The sequence below is a fragment of the Malaclemys terrapin genome, chromosome 4 (assembly GCF_027887155.1).
Source record: "Malaclemys terrapin pileata isolate rMalTer1 chromosome 4, rMalTer1.hap1, whole genome shotgun sequence".
In the NCBI taxonomy this organism is placed as follows: Eukaryota; Metazoa; Chordata; order Testudines; family Emydidae; genus Malaclemys; species Malaclemys terrapin.
In genome coordinates this window covers 69,142,214-69,162,227 of record NC_071508.1, presented here as the reverse complement: position 1 = coordinate 69,162,227, position 20,014 = coordinate 69,142,214, and the positions used below count along the sequence as shown (strand labels likewise).

Below are 20,014 nucleotides of genomic sequence, written 5' to 3'. Positions count from 1 at the left end.
GAAATAACTAATTTACTTTGTGGTTGATGCCCAATGTTAATCAACTGTGATACCAATTAGTTTTGCAGGGAGTCTGTCGTATCCTAAAGGAATTAAATTCAGGCAGTATTAGGAACAGCGTGAATGCTGAAATAAGCCATTGTACTGTAAGAAAAAACTAAACTGGTAGTTGACAAGTGACTTTTAAAAAATTGCCTTACAGAAATCAGGAATGGGAATCTAAAGGCCATTCTAGGACTTTTCTTCAGCTTGTCTCGGTATAAGCAGCAGCAGCAGCAGCCACAGAAACAACATCCGCAGCACCATCCATCTCAGCAACCTCCACCAGTATCCCAGCAACCAGGGCCTCCATCCCAGTGTCCGGTCGGGGTGCAACAGCAACAGATGCCGGCTTCGCCCCAAACACAGTGCCAACAGCCCCAGCAAGCTGCACATCATCAATTAAAAGCACAACCAGAAATGCAGTCAAGGTGGGATGTTTTCTATATTTTTTTCTGTTTTAAAGCATTTCAGAAACAAAAACAGCCTCTATAGTAGTTTCTCCTTAGAACAGAAGGTATTTAGCATCTCAGCTTATCAGAAGGTGAAAGCTGCATACCAATCAATTTCACACCCCTGGAAGTCAAACTAGAAGCAATAATGAAGTTCTGTTGGTGGCAGCAATATTCATTTATACAGGGTTAAAATGCCTGCTACATGAGTAAGCAGGATTTAGTTGTTGGTGGTTTTTTTATTATTATTTTATTTTTTTTATTAAAGTGTGGTGGCTTTATTTCTTTTGCTTTATGCTAGTAAAGCATTTAATTAGGTGTACTTGTCAGGCAACAGCACAGTCATTTACACAGAACCAAGGATGGTGGCCTAGAGGACACGAACAAGATTAAGTCTGGACTTTATATTAAATATATCTTTACAGGGATTCCACTAAGCGTGGTGATTTGTGTCTTATAGCATTTTTATTTTAAGATCCTTGCTGAAGCGTTCGGCTAAAAATGAAAGAAATCTCCATTAAGAAATACCTTCACCATTACTGTTGGTTCAAATCCAGCCTAAGTTTATCCAAAAGTCATTACCCATCTGATAGCTGTTTCATGGCTTATAAGAAATGAGTTTGATGGTCTCACTCTGGTTGTCATTAGACAAATGTTCACATTACAACTGGCATCTTGTTGGCAATCCCTGAAGAGAGACCAGGCATTGAATGTACTGTGAGGATTGAGCTATCCTCTGATACTCAGAGATGGTCCTTTCAAGTTAGATTTCATGCACAATAGTGGAGACAGTGCCCATGCTGTATCTATTCTGTGTACTTCTGTCTATTGGACTACATACCCCTGTGAGGGCAATGGGATTCCTGACGGGAGTAAAGTGAGCAGGATTTAGCACCACTGAAGACATACTTGTACACCTCTTTTATCTCCTGTTCTAAATATATGGGCACTGATTTGTTTTCAGTGTAACACTGCAAATCAGTTTGTCATTTTAAATTTGAGTGCTACAGCAAGGCTAGTTTCCAAATACCAAAAACACCACCAGAGGTATAAATCCTTAAGATGAGTCTGGCCAAGTGGGACAGTTGTCAAAGCTTCTTGCATTTTTGGCCTTTCAGCATAAACTGGCTTTCTTTTTATTCAACAAAGCAGGGATTTTTTTTTCTGTAATTGAACATAGCCATTTTTCTTAACAGCCATATGAAATCATCATAAGCTTCAGTGCAGAATAATTACTGTAAAATGAAGTTGAGCAACAAGAACTTGTTTCAGTGATCCTTTCCCAACACTTGAACATTGGTCTGGTGCCTGCAAAGTAGTTTATGAATTGAATTAAAATCAAAGTAATTTAAAAAAAATCAGTCAAAACCAAACATCTAACTTGAGGATTTGTATATTGGGAGAGTTGTGATGAACTGTAGCATGCATTAATGTTACCAATTCATTGGGTTTCTTCAGACCATTGTATATAATAAAAAGTTAGAAAGAAATGAATAATGAAACTTGACTTTGCAGTAACATACAAACCTGGTCAGTCTAGGCAAGTGCTGCACCTCAGTTCTGTATCTGAACCTAACACACATTATAGAAAATGAATAAAGTCTGAGGAGTTATGCTGGGGGAGAAGTTCTTTGTCATGTGAAACATATGGGAAAAACTCTCTGTTCTAAAATCATTGGCTCAGCTCAGTAGCGTTTTGTGAATGTTGTTTCTTTGCTCACTCTTTTTCTTCCGCTTTTTCTTTCCTGTCGTACAGTGCATCACCCAGGGACTCATCTCAAAGCAAAATCATCCGATTCACTCTCGGTCAGAAAAAGACTTCTAGGTTAGCACTTCTTCCTCTTCTGTGAAGCATGGATAACCCTCCTTGCAAGATTTCCAACTGCATGTTTAGGGTTCATCTTTAAATTATTTGTCTGATGATTTGTAGCCAAGCATTTAGAATAGCTAAAATATACGCAGTATTAGAGACCATTCCCTTGTGTTCTCTTTAATACTGTGTATATTTGGTCAACTTTTCTTTTGTTAAATAGGAGAGAGGGTAGAGTCACTCAGGTTCACAATCATGCTGGAAGGACATAACGAGTGGGGTCCCACAGGGATCGGTTCTGGGTCCGGTTCTATTCAATATCTCCATCAATGATTTAGATAATGGCATAGAGAGTACACTTATAAGTTTGCGAACGATACCAAGCTGGGAGGGCTTGCAAATGATTTGGAGGACAGGATTAAAATTCAAAATGATCTGGACAAACTGGAGAAATGGTCTGAAGTAAATACGGTGAAATTCAATAAGAACAAATGCAAAGTACTCCACTTAGGAAGGAACAATTGGTTGCACACATACAAAATGGAAAATTACTGCCTAGGAAGGAGTGCTGCGGAGTCAACAGTGTAATGCTGTTGCAAAAAGAGCAAACATAATTCTGGGATGTATTAGCAGGGGTATTGTAAGCAAGACACAAGAAGTAATTCTTCTGCTCTACTCCATGCTGATTAGGCCTCAACTGGAGTATTGTGTCCAGTGCTGGGTGCCACATTTCAGGAAGGATGCGGACAAATTGGAGAGAGTCCAGAGAAGAGCAACAAAAATGATTAAAGGTCTAGAAAACATGACCTATGAGGGAAGATTGAAAAAATTGGGGTTGTTTAGTCTGGAAAAGAGAAGACAGAGAGGGGACATAACAGTTTTCAAGTACATAAAAGGTTGTTACAAGGAGGAGGGGAAAAATTGTTTTCTTAACCTCTGAGGATAGGACAAGAAGCAATGGGCTTAAATTGCAGCAAGGGAGGTTTAGGTTGGACATTAGGAAAAACTTCCTGACTGTCAGGGTGGTTGAGCTCTGGAATAAATTGCCTAGGGAGCAGGGCCGGCTCCAGGGTTTTTGTCGCCCCAAGCAGCCCCCCCACCCCCAAAGCCGCGATCGTGATCTTCGGCGGGAGGTCCTTCGCTCCGAGCAGGAGTGAGGGACCCACTGCCGAATTGCCGGCGAAGAACCGGATGTGCCGCCCCTTTCCGGTGTGGCTGCCCCAAGCACCTGCTTGGTAAGCTGGTGCCTGGAGTTGGCCCTGCTAGGGAGGCTGTGGAATCTCCATCACTGTAGATTTTTAAGAACAGGTTAGACAAACACCTGTCGGGGTGGCCTAGATAATACTTAGTCCTGCCATGAGTGTAGGGGACTGGATTAGATGACCTCTCCAGGTCCCTTCCAGTCTTATGATTCTATGTTGGCAAGAAAATAATGGACCTTGGTCATTCTTGTGAGCTTTTCATTTTGAAAAGGGAAGGTTTGAAAAGTTGATTCACACAATTTCTGTACCAGTTATTCTTTTCATTTCTACACTGTTGAAATTACTAATGTCAGGTCTAGTTTTTTCTTGGGTAATAAAAAGTGGAACTTAGTCAAGTGTGTCAGATGAGATAAAACAACAGAGTAGATCTATATCTCATCACTGGTCCTGGACTCCCTAGTGCCCTGTAGCAGAGAACAGCTCATCTCCATGAAAATGAGTAATAGGTGTTTCTGTCCATTTTGGCCTTAATCATAACTTGACTTGAATGCCAACCCCTATGAGCACCTCACAGCAGCACTTAAAAGGTCTGCTCTAATCATTATTAATATCTTTGGTATTAATCATGGACTTTCTTGTGATTAGTATTACGCTTGATATTATTATGCTGTCATATGTACTTAATTAGGAATTCCACTGTAGTTCTGCATTAACTAGTGTAGTTTATTTGACATTTTTACTCCTCTTGTGCACTAACCAGTAAATTGTATCCCTTTCTGTAATGTGGAAATGTAACCGCATTACTCCTGTCCTATAATTTGGATTCACTTCCCCCACATCTTGTATTTTATTTGGTGAAGGGAAGGTCTAGGCATCAGAAAGATGCTTTGTGCTAGAACCCGTACTCTGAATCACCTTTTAAGCCTTGTTGATTCTCCTACTCTGTTTCCCTCCTAACACTAACTTGACACCTGAGACGCATCAGGTTCACCCTCAGGCATGGTTACAGTCACATATTAGCTAGCTAAAGGGGCTGAAGAGAAATAACCGAGAGTGTTCTCTTAACTTTGTACCTGATGAAGCCAGCAGGTCTATCCTGAAACTAGATTTTTCCCTACAAAGGTTATGGCTACAGAGCTTACAGCTGTAGAGTTGCCATAGCCAAAGTAGCTACATACACTTCCAAAGTGTCCTGGACAAGTAAAAAGATATGTGCTTAAAACAAAATTAATCAGATAAACACACATCAGGAATCTGATGGAAGGATAAGTGCTTTGACAATATATCTTCTTCCTAAGTGTTTTATTCTTACATGTATTTTCTATTTTATACATATTTATATAACTAGCAATTACAATGATGGCTGAATTGACAACCTGTGCTCTCCTCTGCTGGTCAGTGTGTCTGGGCTGTCCCCTTCACTTTTCTGAGCAAACCATTTTGGTCCAAATCTTTACAGCACTATTGAGGACTGTTTAGGAAGAATAACTTTTTCTCATCCACTAATCCTATCAGGAAAAAAAAAAAAAAAAAAGAGTAGGGAACGAATTCTAAAATAGTCCAGTAGCTCTATTGTGGGGGTTAAAACATACTAGGTAACAATGTGGAGTCTCTTTAGAACAGACTGTCAAGTGATGTGGCCTGAAGGCTCTTCCTGCCTGCAAAAGACTGAATTCAACATCTATTAAATAGTATGGGCTCTGCATGAGCTCTCTTGCCCTGCCAACTTCAAGGAAAACATCAAAAATGGGACCGAGAGCCCTAAGTGTTCATGTTTCCCATCTTTTCTCCCCACCACCTTCTGCCTCTTCATTTGTAGCCTTTTTTTCAATAGATAAAGTATTTCAGGGTGTTCTAAGTTTAATTTGTTTTTGATCAATTCCATATATAATTTTCTAGCATCCTTTAGTGTTGAAACTGGCTGAGGTTCTTCATATACAGTTGAGAACTTAAGGCAGTTGTCTGGGATACAACAAAGTAAACCTCAAAACCCATAATGTTGTGTGCCAGAGGCTGTGGTAATGTGAATTTATAAATACAATATTTTTGTTTTTAGTGGTGCCCGTATATTTTGTCCTCCTCTGAGCTTTGGAAGCATGTGCATGCATGTGTTAACATTTATGCTTTTCCCTTTTTTATTTTTTCATTTCCCTTTCACTAATCTCTGAAGAGTTGGTTGATTTTTGAAACCAGTGTTAAAGCCCCTCTCCCGACTTTCCAGCGCTAATGGTGCTATAGATGTAACAATGATTTTGCACATTGCATCCCCCATGGCAGTATTCCCTGTGTAAAGTTTGACTACACTCTGATAATAAGGGCTTCTGGATTAGGCTCTTTGGTGGTACACTTCATTTAGGTCACAGTGATTTTATAGACAATTTTTTTTTTTAAGTTATGCTGAAAACAATAAAGGTTGAGTAGCTCATGTCTTTCAATCTTGCCACCATACATGACATGTGCAGATTCTGGCTTTTAGCCTCAAAAATGAAGATGTCACACTACTTTTCAAGGTACTCGAAAGTCTCAACAATTCTCTACAGGTATGTACTTTGAGGGCATTATTTCATATTTTGTTGTATTTCATTTATTTAGATTCATAAAAGTGTGCTGTACATATATTAAAACTATGATTTTCAAGGGTGCCTCATCTGAAGGAATGAGAAGCCCATATCTTATTCAAATTCACTGGGAGTTGGTCATCATCCTACTCTATAACCCCAATTTCCTCTCCCCAGAAAAAGCCTGATAAAGCAGATAAAGCTTGCAAGCCTGGGCTCTGCTGGATCAAAAGGGAGATGCGTTCCAATGAGGACCCTTCATTGCCAAAACATGACTATCAGCATCCTACAGTTTAACCCAGGGGGCTGTTCAGTTCCTCAAGCTCCTCAGCTGATTCCACTGCTGTGCTACTACATGGGGAGAGTAGTGGTTTCCGAGGCAGCCAGAACTCAAACCTTAGAAGGTTTTGTAGATCCAAAAATAAACAATATTAACCTTCCATTGAAAGTCAGTTGGTAGCCAGTTCAGTTCCCAAAGCACAAATATAATGTGCTCCCTACAGAGAAATGCCAGTTGTTAAGCAACAGCCACATTTTGCCCCATTGTCTGTTTCTGAATTGGATTGTAGTCCTGTGTAGAATGAATTTCAGCAATCTAGTTTAGGAACATAAGGCCAAATTGTGACACCAATTTTACAGCAGCCTAAATCCATTGAATTCACTGGAGTTGCTTCTTGTTTACACTGGCATAAGGGAGAGGAGAATAAGACCAAGGGCTACAGCACTGAAGAAAAATGATTGAGGACCTGATTCTGCGACCTTTACTTAGATTGAGTAGTACTTCTAGTAGTCCCATTGAAACCAGACTACTTGCCACATACAGTACTAATCAACTTAAATAAGGATGTCAGAACTGGGTTCTGAATATTTTAAATCTGAAAATCACATCTTAGAATAGTACAATATCCAGTTCAAGGGGTTTTCATGATGTAAAGCAATTCAAACTACTACTGTAGTCACTGTTATGTATATTTTTATCCAGGATATTTTGTGGTGGCTTGGTTAAATTCCTTACAAAACCCACAAAATTCTCTTGCCTTGCTCCCTTTATTCTCGGATTACGCATGGTTTTCAGTTGTCTTTTCCTCTTCCAAATTGTTGTGGTTTTTCTTATGAGTACTTTGTCCTGTTTTCTTATTTTTCTTAACAGACTTCCAGGTCCCACCACGAGGGTATCTGCTGCAGGCAGCGAAACCAAAACTCGTGGGTCTATCAGTGCCAACAACCGGCGCAGCCAGAGCTTTAACAACTACGACAAATCCAAACCTGTTAATCCACAACCACCTCCATCAAATAGCAATGAAAAAGGTAGGTGCCATGAATCTTTTGTACTTCCTCAGATCTGCTTTGCTTTGGTTTTGTTCAGTGGAAATGGAGTACGACTGGAGCTCCAGAACAGATGGAAACCTCTCTCTGATATGTGGTCTTTTGCAAGTACAGGGTCAGATCCTAGGGCCCATGCATAGCTTTCACTCAATCCTTCTGTAGCACACTTCCACTGAAACCAACAGCAGTTCTTCTAGTAAGGATTTAATAAAAACTGTGTCTGAGATCCTTTTCCCACTAAAGTTGGTAGGGTCTTTTGCTGTCAACTTCAGTGGAAATAGATAAAGTCACTGGGGTGTGGCTGATAGGTATTTAACAAAAAGAGGTGACAAAAAAAATGTGCCAGAAGGAAATACACTTGAATGAGTAAGTGGCAATCTCATGTATGCACAGGCATTTTTAAAACAAGACTGGGGAAAAGTTTAGGAAGAGTCAGCGTAGGTACCTGCATTTGAGACCTTCCCTCCCCAAAATTTGTTTGTTTTCCTTTTAAAACAGTCCCACTGCTAGAGATGTGCCGCTGTTTTTCCTATGGCCCTCTATGGTTCCATGCTTGCAAACTTGTCTTCAGGTCTGAGATAAAACTGATTGAATTCAATGGGAATCTTTATATTGACTTCAGTGAGCTCTGGATCAGGCATTCTTCAGTGCATGCTGCATAGATGAGGATTTCTGTTAGCAGTATGTTTTGACTTTGCTGTACATCTTCATTGTTCCTAGCCTCCTACAGTACTTTGTCATCTTTTTTTTCTGGATAAATTATCTTTCAAAATAATTCCAGCCACCACTCCTTTATTTTTCTTGTTGACAGGCATCTCTAAGCTATCACAACATTTAACACTCATGCTCGATATCCCATTGTATTACTTCTGAGCTTGCTGTATACATAATAGAGAAAAAACATAATGCAAGGAGGCTCTCTCAGTGGTGTTAAACTTAAACTAGATAACAGAACAGTTTAGTACTAAATATGACTGTAGTGATTCACATCAGGCATTATGTTTCAGCATGAATTTAAATATATTCCTCATACTGAGGAACTGTAAATAAGTGTGCCTTTTATTTAACGACTGTATGATACAGCTCTTGCTTTATAGATCAATACTAGTTTTAGGTAGGAAAGAAATATGTTCCTTCCTGTTCTTGAAGGTATTGATTTTTTTTCCCCCTCTCCTGCTGCTACAATTCCACCTCTCCTATTTGGTTCTTCACTAGTCTTCCTGCTATGTATCTTCCCACTGTGTCAGTTTTATTTTCATCTCGATCCCTGCAGCCTTTTACAAGAGGGAGAGCAGAGGTTCATGTTGATACGATCTACAGCTCTGCTTCCTCCCGCGAACTCTTTCCCTATAGAAGGAGCTGAATGAACTTCACTGATTTAGAATGTTTATAAATTTGGGGAGGGGGAAGTTATGGTATTTTTAGATTTACTATTTTCTTTGCATTCACTGAAATAATTTATCAATTGTTCAGTCACAAAAAACTCAATTTCCTATGTAGTAACTAATTCCTTACAGACCACTGCAATATAAATACTATCAAGACATCATCTTACTGCTACTAATTGTGCTATCCAAGCTCCTACATGCTCAGGTTCATCTAATAAGAGCAGACAGCAAGTTAATAGCTCTTGGACTAAGGACTCATGAGCAACAATTCTGACCTCATTTAGGCTTGGTCTACACCTAAAACTTAGGTCAACCTAGCCACATTGCTCAGAGCTATGCAACGTAATTTGGTTGACTTAACCCCCACTGTAGATGCAGCTAGGTTGATGGAAGAATTCTGTCAACCGAGCTACTGCCTCTCGGATAGGTGGATTATTAAATTGACAGAAAAACTCCTTCCATCTATGTAGGAAGCATCTTCAATACAGTGGCACAGCTGAAGCTCCATAGCTATGCTGCTATACTGTAGACATACCATTATATAGGAATTAGACCCCATTAATCAGAAGGGGCAGAATTGGGACCATAGTTTCAATCTGTAGCTGTGCCAGTGATTCTCTGTGCCCTTGGGCTGGTCATTAGAAGGCATATTTTCTAAATGATAACTGTTTTAGGTGCCTCAATTTTGGGGTGCCTTTGTGATGATAAGGGGATGTCTCAAGCCCAACAAGGGAATAAAAGTCTTGTTTGCTGTTACAACATTAAACAGTTAAATGTGGTCCAGAGTTTCATATCAGTTTATTGCTGGCTTACTCCCACTGAACCAACCACCAATAAAAATCTTTGTAACCTTTTCTTAAAGACACAGAAGAAGAAAAACAAACAGTTTAAAGCATTTGAAGTATAAAGTATTAAGTGAGGCTTTCATTTTAACAGTATTCCTTATTCCCTTTAGCTGTATAAATTCTTTTATAGGGAAATCTGTTTGACAGTCTTTTAGATGGTATTAAATGTCCTCTTGAGCAGGAAAAACAAAGTTTAGCTGAGATGGTTTGGAGCTATTGCTCTTCTTGGAGTCCAATCCTGCTTACTTTAAGACAAAATGCACACAAAAGGGTAGAGAAAAGAAAGATAGTAAATGCAGCTCCTGATCTTTGGTGCTAATTTTCATTTGCAACTTTGCTGCTGGAAAAACACAGGCCAAGCACATGGACTTATCAGCCGCTCTGAGTCCTGGCATTAAGCTGTTTATGATGTTGCTTTTAGCTGCCTTTCTGGTTGCAGGCTCACAGCAGTTTTGCTAAGGTGGAGTTGTCTTGGCTGACTTAGTCAGACTCTTATTATACAGAAGGCAGCAAGAGAAAGTTAGGACGGAGAAGAAATAAGGTGAGGAATGAGAATAACACATGAGGGAGGGAGCCCAATTTTCAGGTTCTGTTCATTATTTAGCCTCAGCTGGTGGAGGTGGTAATGCCATTTGGTTTGCACTCTCTGGCTCGTTCTGGTTAAGGTGTCTTTCAGGATGAGGACAACAAAGGTCCCAGAAGATGGAGGAGATGGTAGCCATACTTGTAAAGTTTGCTCCCTCCAGTTCATGTGTCCCTCTGCTCCCATTGGTGACCCAATGATAAGCAGTGCCCAAGAAGTGGTAGCAACCTCATCATATTAAAATTAACCAATCAAAACACATTTTAGTACTTTCAGCTATAAATATTTCTCACATTTCTAAATGTTTTATCTCGTTGTCATGACAACCTGGACTTTACCAGGAGCCTTGCAGATGCCTTACCAGTTTTTTTTTTAACTTACAATCCAGTTTGTACCAGTCTATTTGTCTCCAACTTCTGCTGATTTTTATAAACAATTTTATGTAGTAGCTGGAGTTGGACTTTTGTTACCTTAGATAGCCTAGAGCCAACTCTGCACAGCATTTCAAGTTGGGCATCCAAAACTCAGGGCCGCTTTTCAGAATATGGTTGTTAACCTCTCTGTGTTGGTCCAATAAAAGCTATTACCTCACCCACCTTGTCTCTCTAATCTTCCTATGTTTCAGTTTCCCTATTCATAAAATGGGGATGATAATACTTCACTACCTCACAGGGATGCATTCCCTCCCTCAGTTTCTTCAGTTCAGCTTTCTTTCACACATACACTCTTGTCCTGTTCTCCCCGAGCTGTCCCCTTAGCCTCTCCCCTTCGCTGTCCCCTCTGTTCACTTTTCTTCCCATTTAGCTTATCCCTCCTAACTAAACCCACCAAAATAAAATAAAATAAAAAATATGGAACTAACATGATGTTTGCCACCACCACACTGTACATGCTTCTTGTGTGTTCTTCTCCTTCCCCTGCTCTGTGTCTGTCTTTTCTATTTAGATTGTAAGCTGTTTAGGGTGGAGACTGCCTAATAGATGTTGAAATCCTTAGCTACAAGGCATTGTGACGTATAATTCATTTATGATTTATTAAATTCTGATCGTGGAAGAAGGAAAATGTTGAATTGTTCCAAATGAGTCCTCCATATGTGAGCTTATTCTGCATAGCTTTTTTATTAGCTGATGAGTTAACTATTGTTGTTATCATAATTTATTTGTAATGCAAAAAGCACAAGAAGCCACAATCAAATTTGGGCCCCATTGTGCTAGGCTGTGTGTGTGTGTGTGTGTGTGTGTGTGTGTGTGTGTGTGTATATATATATATATATATATATATATTGTGATAAAGTTTCTCCTCTATCTTTGTGGGTCCTGTGCTTATTGGCGGATTTTCTTGCCTCAGAGATTCACCATGTGGGTTGGGGAACAGCCCAGAGACCTTCCCCTCTGGAAGAACCCACAGTCCAGGTCAATTGGGAGGTTTGGGGGGAACCCAGGCCTGTCCTCTACTCCAGGTTCCAGCCCAGGGCCCTGTGGACTGCAGCTATCTATAGTGCCTCCTGTAACAGCTGCATGACAGCTACAACTCCCTGGGCTACTTCCCCATGGCCTCTTTCAAACACCTTTCTTATTCTCACCACAAAACCTTCCTCCTAGTGTCTGATAACGCTTGTGCTCCTCAGTCCTCCAGCAGCACACCCTCTTGCTCCCAGCTCCTCACACTCACACCACAAACTGAAGTGAGCTCCTTTTTAAAACCCAGGTGCTCTGATTAGCCTGCCTTAATTGATTCTAGAAGCTTCTTCTTAATTGGCTCCAGGTGTCCTAATTAGCCTGCCTGCCTTAACTGGTTTTAGCAGGTTCCTGAGTACTCTAGTGTAGCCCCTGCTCTGGTCATTCAGGGAACTGAAAACTACTCATCCAGTGACCAGTATATTTGTCCTCTATCAGACTCCTGTACCTGGTCTGGGTCTGTCACAATATATATATAATATATAAAAAGAAAGAGACACCCAAGGAGCTCACAAAACAGATGGATGAACGAAGGTCAGGTCTAGAGGTCTGCCTTTTCTAGCCCAGAGACATGAGGCCTGGAGATAGCATTCTTGGTTCTGAAGGGAAGATTTAGATGATACCCTTCCCTCATTGAGCCATTCTCTCTTTGGATATTGTTAAATCAGCTCTGCTAGAGATTACATATCCTGGTTCCCTAGGACTCATAAATTCTGAAGAACAAATTTTTACCTTTAGAATTAACCGAATTGGACCAAGAACCATATATTTTCTTGGTGTCCTAGGATAATACCCTGGGTTCCCTGCAAGGGATATTCAGTATAGCTACAAGGAATACAAGGAATGAAGTATTAACCTTCCTTTCACACTCACTTCATATACTTGCCCCCCCGACTCTGAATCTATACTTCGCTTTGGCAACATAAATGGGGAGACTATATGGGTTGGTGAGAATTTCCCCATTGCATGAAAAGAATAGAGCCAACATAAGGGTCCCAGTTCTGCTCCTCCCCCTGTTACACTGGGCATTCCAGAGAAGATGGGGATGGGAGCAAGCTCGTAGTATAGAGCAACCTATAGCAGCCCAGGTAAACCTCCAGGGCTGCACTACTATGTTTTAGGCTCTGCTCCAGTCCCAATGCAGGCAGCATATGGACTACACAAAGATGGCATAAAGCTGCCTTTGCCTGCCGTCCACCAGACCCACACCTTCGGTTCTTTCTTTCTCAGGAGCTACTGCACAGAATCTGCCCCACTGGTTTTCTTTTGAATGGCCTGATTCCAATTTACACTGAGGCCCCTGTATACTGCTCTAGCCTTGTAAAGTGCCTTAAAGTTAATGGAAATGTAATTTGCCATCATTTTATGGCCTCTTTACACTGCTCTGAGTGTGTAAAGGGGTCATGGGGTAAATGAGAATAAAACCTCAAGTGACTCTCCTTTCTCTTTTGATTATGGTTATGAGATAGCATTCTTTGAGAAAACAAATTGCCCTTCCTCTTTGTAACTATGCACACACATGCACACCCTTCTCAAGTTATCAAGGTTGGGGGACATTTGTGTAAGAGTCCCTTGCTAAAGTATTAGTAGTGTAGCACTGGCATGGAATACAATGTTATAACTGTTAAAATCGAACCACATTCCAAATGTAAAGGTTAATAAAACATGTACATTATAAACAGAGCCTTAATTTTGTTTTTAACTCCTTAGTTGTTCACTGTGCTGATACTCCCTAGTACCATTCAGGCTAGGGTGGCAGTTGAGTTCTAGGGCAGGAGCTCTCACCATGCATTCAGGTCTAAGTTAGGGTTACCATACGTTCTTCTTTTTCCCAGACATGTCCGGCTTTTCGGCACTCAAACCCCCGTCCGGGGGGAATTGCCAAAAAGCCGAACATGTCCGGGAAAATGGCAGCTCTGCTCCTCCCCTGACTCTTTGGCTCTGTTTAAGAGCCGAGCTGCCCGAGCACTATGGGCTTCAGGCAGCCCCCTTGCCTCTGGACCCCAGCCACCGGCTGGGCACTTCCCCTCCTGGGCTCCGGCGGCGCAGGGTCCGGAGGCACGGCGGCTGCCCAAAGCCGGTAGCGCTGGGGCAGCTCGGCTCTTAAACAGAGCTGAAGAGTCAGGGGAGGAGCAGAGCCTCCAGCCGCGGCGGCTCTGCTCCTCCCCGACTCTTCGGCTCTGTTTAAGAGCCGAGCGCTACCGGCTTCAGGCAGCCCCCATGTCTCTGGACCCTGCGCTGCCGGAGCCCGGGATGGGAAGTGCCCGGCTGGGGGCGCAGGGTCCGGAGGCATAGGGGCTGCCCGAAGCCCAAGCACTACTGGCTTCACGGTTTGCTGGGCAGCCTCCAGACCCTGCGCCCCCTGCTGGGCGCTTCCCCTCCTGGGCTCCAGCTGCGCTGGGCAAGCGCCGGCCGGGGGCGCAGGGTCTGGGGGCTGCCTGGCAAACCGTGAAGCCAGTAACGCTCGGGCAGCCCTTTCCCCGTGGCTGGGAGGGAGGAGGGGGCGGAGTTAGGGCGGGGAAGGGGTGGAGTTGGGGCAGGGATGGGGGGGGAAATGGGCGGGGCCAGGGCCCGTGGAGGGTCCTCTTTTTTTATTTAATAGATATGGTAACCCTATCTAAGTGGCATTGGTGTTGCTGGCTCTGAAAGACCCACTCTGCACCATGAAGGAGCCTTTCAAGGGGAAGATAAATTAAAACCTTGAATGTTGTAAATGCATGACATTTACTATTTGAAAAATAGCTGGCTTTACCCAAGAAAGGTATACTCCTGCTTCAATGTAATTGAAGCAAATCCCCTTGTAATAAAGGTAGTTTTGTGACCTGCCATCTTGAGCACACACATAAAAAGAGTAGGTTCAATAAATACTGTTTCCCTGGCACTTATGAAACATGCCTTTTCATTTTGTTGTTTGGAAGGCTGCATCAGTCCCAGACAAGGGGGAATAGAAAACGAATCAGTAAGTAAGGTATTTTTGATGAGTACTGTGACAGGAATGGAAAATGGCCAGTGGAGGCTTCTTTAGTGTGTTCATGTGATAAATAGCTCCATTTGGCTTCCTCACCTCTTTTATAACTAAGGTGCCAAATGTGCATGATTTAAATTTAATTTCAAGGATCATTTAGTGTAGATTTTTAAGATGGAACAGACGATAGCTTTATGGATGTTGCAGAGACTGCTTATATGTGTGGCGGCTCCTCAGAAATGCCAAGCTCAATGTTCTCTCTCTGACAATGCTCAGTTGAATGACATTTACTGAAATTGTGTCCCCTCACTAAGTTAGTAATTTGACAGTATTCATTAGCTTGAGTTTGCATCTCAAAGCTCTTTAATGGAATTTGCATCTATGGCGTTTTAAAGACATATGTAGCCTGTGAGGATTGAGCGATTTATTTGCAAGGTCACTCTAGTCTGATGCAATCAAGCTTGTGGCTCAGCGGGACAGCTAAACTGGCGTCCCTAATAAAGTCACTGCACCAGTACACTTAGAACAGAATGATTTTACTATCAAAACATTTCTACCCTCTTGTAGTGGAGATGGCAGTCCTGCCCCCATGGGTTCTAGTCTCCTCTTGGTTATGTGTGCATAACTTCCATTGACATTAGCGATACTTTTGGGTAGGAGGTGACTAGAGCCCTGGTCCAACATGCCTGTGGTTCTTCATGCTGACTTGTTTCTTTTCATTAAATAATATTTTTCCCCACTCCCACCCACCATCAAGTCCTTTGGCCGAGCTTCACTGATTTTAACAATATTATCTCGAATGCAGTTATAGTAGGGCCCATATCTCAGCTCTCAATGGCATCAAGGGAGTATGCTTAGCACTGTATAGGAGGCACTCAGAACCTTCATATCAGGAGCTAGATGAGAAAAGACTTTGCATTTACCAGAGAAAATGCGTATATGTCAAAAAGTTTACAGTAATTTATCTTGGTAGATCAATTTTCAGGTATTTTAGAGGGCAAATTACTTAATGATTTAGCTGTCTTTTCTGTGGTGACATTAACCCTGACGATCTGAGTTACAAACATTTGGCTATTTTCTTTCTAGAAAATTGTATATACAGTGTATGGATCAGGATGTTTTAATTGTTTTAATGTCATAACAGTGCAACGTGTCTGGTAATCTTATAACTATCTGCAATTAATCCAAGAATTTGGTGGAGCCAGTTTGTTTCATAGTTTCATATTTTCCACATGTGGACCCAATTGGAGAGTATAGTAAAACTGAACTCAAGTGTGGTTCTGGAGACATTTGAAGTCTTAATAAAATCAGGGGTTCATGACAGAATTTTGGTTTTGATAAGAATTTGAGTATTTAATAAACTATATAGGGGTTGGAAAAACAGGATTTATCTGTCGTTCTGAAATAATGTCAGTTATCTTCCAATCCATTGTAATATCTCATGCCAAGCAGATCCCACTGTACTAGATAGATTATCTGTTTAAGGGGTAGGGAAGTTAAGAGGAGTAAGTGTTCCTAGCACCCTACACCTAAAAGTGACTGATGATAAAGGTATATGATAGATAAATTGTATTACCTCTGCATATATCATAGTAACAAGTAATATTTTGGACAACAGTGCAAGAACTCTTGGTTTTCAGTTTTAGACTAACAATTCACTTTTGTCATTTAACAATTATAGTTCAGCTAATGCTTATAAAGTTTTAACTCTTGAACTACACCTGCTATTCTATCTACTGTCCTTTGTTGAAATAATGAATAAACTGGGCAAGTTCAAGAGCACAACAGGTACATTTCTCTTGGACATAAGGGATGGGAGATTAGGGCTTGCTAATATTTTTTTTAATATTAATAATATTTGCTACTTCATTGCGTGTTTGTGGAATGGGGAAGGGAGAAAGGGAAGTGTGCCTTAAGAGGTCCCAGGCTTTTGGGACACGTGATGACTTGATGGTATAAATAGGCCTCAGGGTAATACATTTATATTGTTTATTATTAAGTATGTTTGTAAATTGTACCTTTTAGTAATCTATGGTCTTTTCCCCCCAGATGTAAATTGTCTTGTTAGTCAATTGTCTGTGTCTTGTGGCAATGAAAATGAATTAACTGAAGCAGAATACATCTGAAATGAAAAGGACAGTAAATGGAGCATAGAGGAGTAGCTGGCTACAGGAAAAAAAATAACCCTACATTTGAGGAGAGATCCCATTAATCAATAAAATTATACAAATGGGTTTTTTTAAAGACTTAGGGAAAGGCTTTATCCAATATTGTTATACTGTGTTACAAAAAGGATAGATTCTTAAATTATACATATATCACTATCGTCTGTCCACCCAGCCTTAGCAAAGGAATACATATAATGACTGGCTATATCATCAGTGTGTTTTCCCCATTAATATTGACAGTACTTTGTACTTGGTTAGAATCTTACATAGAGTATAGGGCCAGACGGGACCATTGTGATCATCTTGTCTGACCTCTTGCATAACACATGCATCTGCATAACACAAACCATAGGACTTCCTTGCATTAATTTCACCAGAGGATCTCTACAAACATTGAAGTAGATTGTGACTTGGACTCTGCAGCATCCTTATGCAGGCTGATCAGACTTGAATCTGGACATGCAAAACGAAGCAGTCAATGCGCACCTGCTACTTCCCATCCTGGAGAAAGTGGGTGGGGCATAATCAGAGCCTTGGCTCCATGTGCTTCTGTCCCACACACATACCCACACACACAGTGCACTGTCTGTACAACTGAGCCAGCATGAGCAAATCACTTCCATCCTTCCTTTGGAAGGAGCAAGGAGGCAACTGTTCATCAGAAGGGTATCTGGAAGGCACAATGCCTACCAGGGCTAATTTTGGGATGTTGCAATTTATGTATCACCCCTTGCTCAGGGTTGTGTCTAAAGATACAATCTAGCCTGTTCTGTCCTTTACAGACATTAATGAAATAATTCACATACAGCTTCTGTAAAATAGGTAAATGTCATTCTCATTACTTTTTCTGTGAGAAAACTGCAGTGCAGAGAGGTGAACCCAAGACATTTGTGACAAAAACAGGAGTAGAATTTCTCAACACCTTGTGCTGTGGTCTACGAACTGGCCTGTGATCCTTTCCACTTCATTTATCCATTGTGTAGCCTGACATTGCCCCTGATTGCTTCTTAACATTTGGCTTGATAAACTACAGTTTGCAAGACATGGAAGAGAATATGACTTTCATTGGCAAAACATATAAAAAATAATCCATTAGCTCCTGTCTCCTTTCATTTAAAGTCTGAACAGCTTGCAAGAAAAGAAACTAAGGCGGTGATAAGGACTTAAATATAGGTGTTATACCTTGTGACCCAGCTGTCCCATAGGGTGTGAAACAACAGTTACGTTTTTAATCTTCATTTTCAAATACCACTGCTGTCACAAGAAGAAAGCTAAGTCTTTGGCAGTACTTCACAGTATATAAAAGTGAAACCAGACTCTTCCTGAAGTTTATAGGTCAGTTCAGTACAAAGATTGGCCAATTTGGTGTAACATGTTAAACACAAGTGAGAAAGAAAAGAGATGCACTCATTTTTTCCCTAGTGACAGACCTTCCGTATAACCTCTTCAGCAGCCACAATATTCAATTTAATATTTTCAAACAGTAATCCTACATTTTTAAAGGAAATTAAAAGAATGCAGACTTCATTAGAGGTTTTGTTTATAATTCATTGTTCCGTTTGATTATTGTGGCTCCTATTGACTTCAGCTGGGACTTTTGGATGCGCAGCACTTTTGAAAATTGAACCCAACATGTCTCGGGTAGGACATCCAAAAATGGAGGGAACCAAAATGAGTGGCTACTAATGAAAATTTGGCCAGAGTCATAAAAGGCATCACTTCAAGCATGTTGAGCACCTGAAACTTTTATTAACCTCCTACTGAATTGTGGAATCAGAACTTCCTATCATCAGGCTTGTAATCTCCCATACTTCACAAACCATGGTAACACATTTCAGTACATTGTATTAGTTATCAGCGGGGTAGCCGTGTTAGTCTGTATCCACAAAAACAACGAGGAGTCGGGTGGCACCTTAAAGACTCACAGATTTATTTGGGCTTAAGCTTTTGTGAGTAAAAAACCCACTTCTTCAGATCCATGCATCTGAAGAAGTGGGTTTTTTACTCACAAAAGCATATGCCCAAATAAATCTGTTAGTCTTTAAGGTGTCATCGGACTCCTCATTATTTTTTTTGTATTAGTTGACTCTGTACTACAGCTCTGATGTCACTAAGCCACACAAATCCATTCTTTTCATAGTAACTTTATGTACTAAAGTAAAAGATGGGGAAAAATCAGGAGGAGACTAGGAAAACAAGAAGGGAACAGAATAAAGCAAATTATAGGCCTTAGTATCTGTAATATAAGAAAATGTGTGATTGCTGGTGTTCAGGCCTTCAAAGTTTTTATTAGAACCATCTCAAAATTTACAGCAATAAAACTTTACTCTATCCTCCCCACCTATTACCCCTATCCCTGTATGTACATATTATACATATCAAAAGCCTTGGAAGGGAGTTGGGGGGGGTGTCCAATTCTGCAGTCTGTATGTGATGATTTATGTTCAGAACTCCATTCATATTAATGGAAATTCAATGCACAAATTTCCCCCCGCAGCACTTTGATAATATGACCTTCTGTGCTAAGATGTTTCATTCATTTTCATGATGATTAGCCATTTATAATAGCAATAGCATTCTGGGCAGTGCAGTTTGATGTAAATTATTACTCGTTTAGGGTTGTTAAAGGCTCTTTTAATAATAATGAAAAAAGGAACAGGGCTCCAATTACAACTTGGGGTTTTGAAGAAATGATGAACTATTCAAGCTTGTGATTTCTGATGTCACCAGAGCCCCTCATGTAATTAAAGCCTTGTAATTCACATCTGAATTGTCAATTGTCATTTAGTCCATGTATATATAAACATACTCCTGTCTGGTTTACTTTTATGTCCTTTTACAAGTAAGACTGTGAGTAAACTACAGCATAAATAACATCTGCCGCTGTACAATGTCACTGCTGAACTCATCTTAATTATCCAAGACACTTCTAAGTAGTCCAAACAAATGTAGGAGTCTTGCATTCGTATGCCTGCTCTGTGAATCATTGGGGAGTGGATATCTTGGAGATCCCTCATAGTCCTGTTCCCTGTGGCTGTTTCACAGACATAATCTCTAAACAAATAAACAATTACCTTAATCTGAAATCTAATTTGCATATGCAATGTGCAGTGGAGAAACATTTTCTTTCTCCTTTGTACTGGAGGAGCAGAACTAGCCCCTGGGCAGAAACGCTATTGAAATTTACAAATACATATGAATCGAGTAATGGGCCTGTTATG

The 20,014-nt window shown here is 40.7% G+C and overlaps 1 protein-coding gene across 7 annotated transcripts in view; it reads left to right on the top strand.

Moving 5' to 3' along the window:
* NAV2 (neuron navigator 2) overlaps positions 1–20,014 on the top strand; it is a 340,973-nt gene that overhangs the window by 156,854 nt on the left and 164,105 nt on the right. For 5 of the 7 annotated variants that reach the window (XM_054026539.1, XM_054026537.1, XM_054026541.1 and 2 more), the window contains 3 exons: positions 203–470; positions 2,248–2,316; positions 7,212–7,369. In XM_054026539.1, the coding sequence (XP_053882514.1) occupies positions 203–470; positions 2,248–2,316; positions 7,212–7,369 (495 nt within the window). The remainder of the gene's footprint in view (positions 1–202; positions 471–2,247; positions 2,317–7,211; positions 7,370–20,014) is intronic. The other 2 variants (XM_054026540.1, XM_054026538.1) reach the window with 1 other exon arrangement.